General features: G+C 56.9%; 1 protein-coding gene across 1 annotated transcript in view; it reads right to left on the bottom strand.

Moving 5' to 3' along the window:
- AMSG_12391 (uncharacterized protein) overlaps positions 1-910 on the bottom strand; it is a gene marked incomplete at its 3' end in the record, with an annotated part of 6,033 nt that extends 5,123 nt beyond the window's left edge. Inside the window, exon 1 of the mRNA XM_013897803.1 lies at positions 292-910. Coding sequence (XP_013753257.1) covers positions 292-861 — 570 coding nt within the window. The 5' untranslated portion in view covers positions 862-910. The remainder of the gene's footprint in view (positions 1-291) is intronic.
- Between the last annotated feature and the right edge of the window lie 594 nt (positions 911-1,504).

Genomic DNA, 1,504 nt, shown 5'->3' with positions numbered 1-1,504 from the left:
GGATTGGGGTCAGGGAAGGGTGGTGGGCATTGGCTGGGGTGATCGGTTGGAGTGATCGGTGGTGGGGCGGCTGGGTAGGGGGGGTGGCGTGCGGCGCGGTAGGCGGATGGGATGAAGCGATCGCAGTGAGGGGAGGGGCAAAGAGGAGCCAGAAAGTAGCTGGTGGTTAGCAAGCTCATGTGTGTGCGCAGAGTGTGTTTGATGATGTGCGGTGTGTGTTTGATGAAGGAGATGGGGCGGAGAAAGGAGGCGGCCGTTGATGCAGTGGGCGCTCCAGATGCCTCAAGAGACAACGCCGAAGGGGGCAGTGCGGAGCCAGTCGAGGCCCTCGTACAGGCCATCGCCGGAGAGGCAAGATGTGCCCTGAATGTGCCAGGCGCGGCTCTCACCGACGAGGCCAAGCGCGTCGGTGATGTCGCGGACGGACAGCGCGTACGGCAGATCCATCTTGTTGGCCATGACAAGGAGCGGGACGCCTGCGAGCTCGGGCGCAGCGAGCACGCTGTTGAGCTCATCGCGGGCCTCGGAGAGCCGATCGCGGTCGTTGGCGTCAATGACGAAGATGAGACCGTCAAGCCCGCTGAAGTAGTGCCGCCAGAGGCGGCGGATCTTGTCCTGACCTCCGACGTCCCAGCAGTTGAAGCAGACGCCCTTGAACTCGATGGTCTCCACGTTAAAGCCAATGGTCGGGATGGTTGACACGATCTCGCCGAGCCGGAGCTTGTACAGCATGGTTGACTTTCCGGCGGCATCGAGGCCGATCATGGTGATGCGCGCGTTGCGAACGCCCCACGACGTGTTGAACAGCTTGCCGATCTTGAGCTTAAAAGAGCTGAACATGCGGGTGATTGCGTCAAACATCCTTGCTTGAGATGTGATGCGTGTTGTACCAGGCGGCTGGCGAGTAGCTAACTTGTTGTTGGTTGTGTGGCGAGTGTTGATGGCGTGTGTAGTGGGGCAGCAGTGACGGGTTTTGATCAGGTGGCTGAAAAACAAAAGCAGTGGCTGCCGTCGTCGCCGCCACCGTCGCCGCCTCATCCGCGCACGCGAATAGAAGGAAGAGCGGTGCAGCGATTTGATTGAAACAGCGACGGAGAAGAGATGGATATGAAAAAGTATGAGAGACTGTGGGATGGGGACAGTGCTGGCGACAACGATACCCACGCCCAGCTATTCCCATGATGATCATGGCTAGCCATCAATGACCATCACCATCAATAACCATCACCATCACCATCAATAACCATCACCATCACCATCACCATCACCATCACCATCACCATCACCATCACCATCACCATCACCATCACCATCACCATCACCATCACCATCACCATCAATAACCATCACCATCACCATCACCATCAATAACCATCACCATCACCATCACCATCACCAGCAATAACCATCACCATCACCATCACCATCACCATCACCATCAATAACCATCACCATCACCATCACCATCACCATCACCATCACCATCACCATCAATAACCATCAC

Source organism: Thecamonas trahens, assembly GCF_000142905.1.
Source record: "Thecamonas trahens ATCC 50062 unplaced genomic scaffold supercont1.64, whole genome shotgun sequence".
NCBI classification, from domain to species: Eukaryota; order Apusomonadida; family Apusomonadidae; genus Thecamonas; species Thecamonas trahens.
This window is presented reverse-complemented; position numbering and strand designations above follow the sequence as displayed.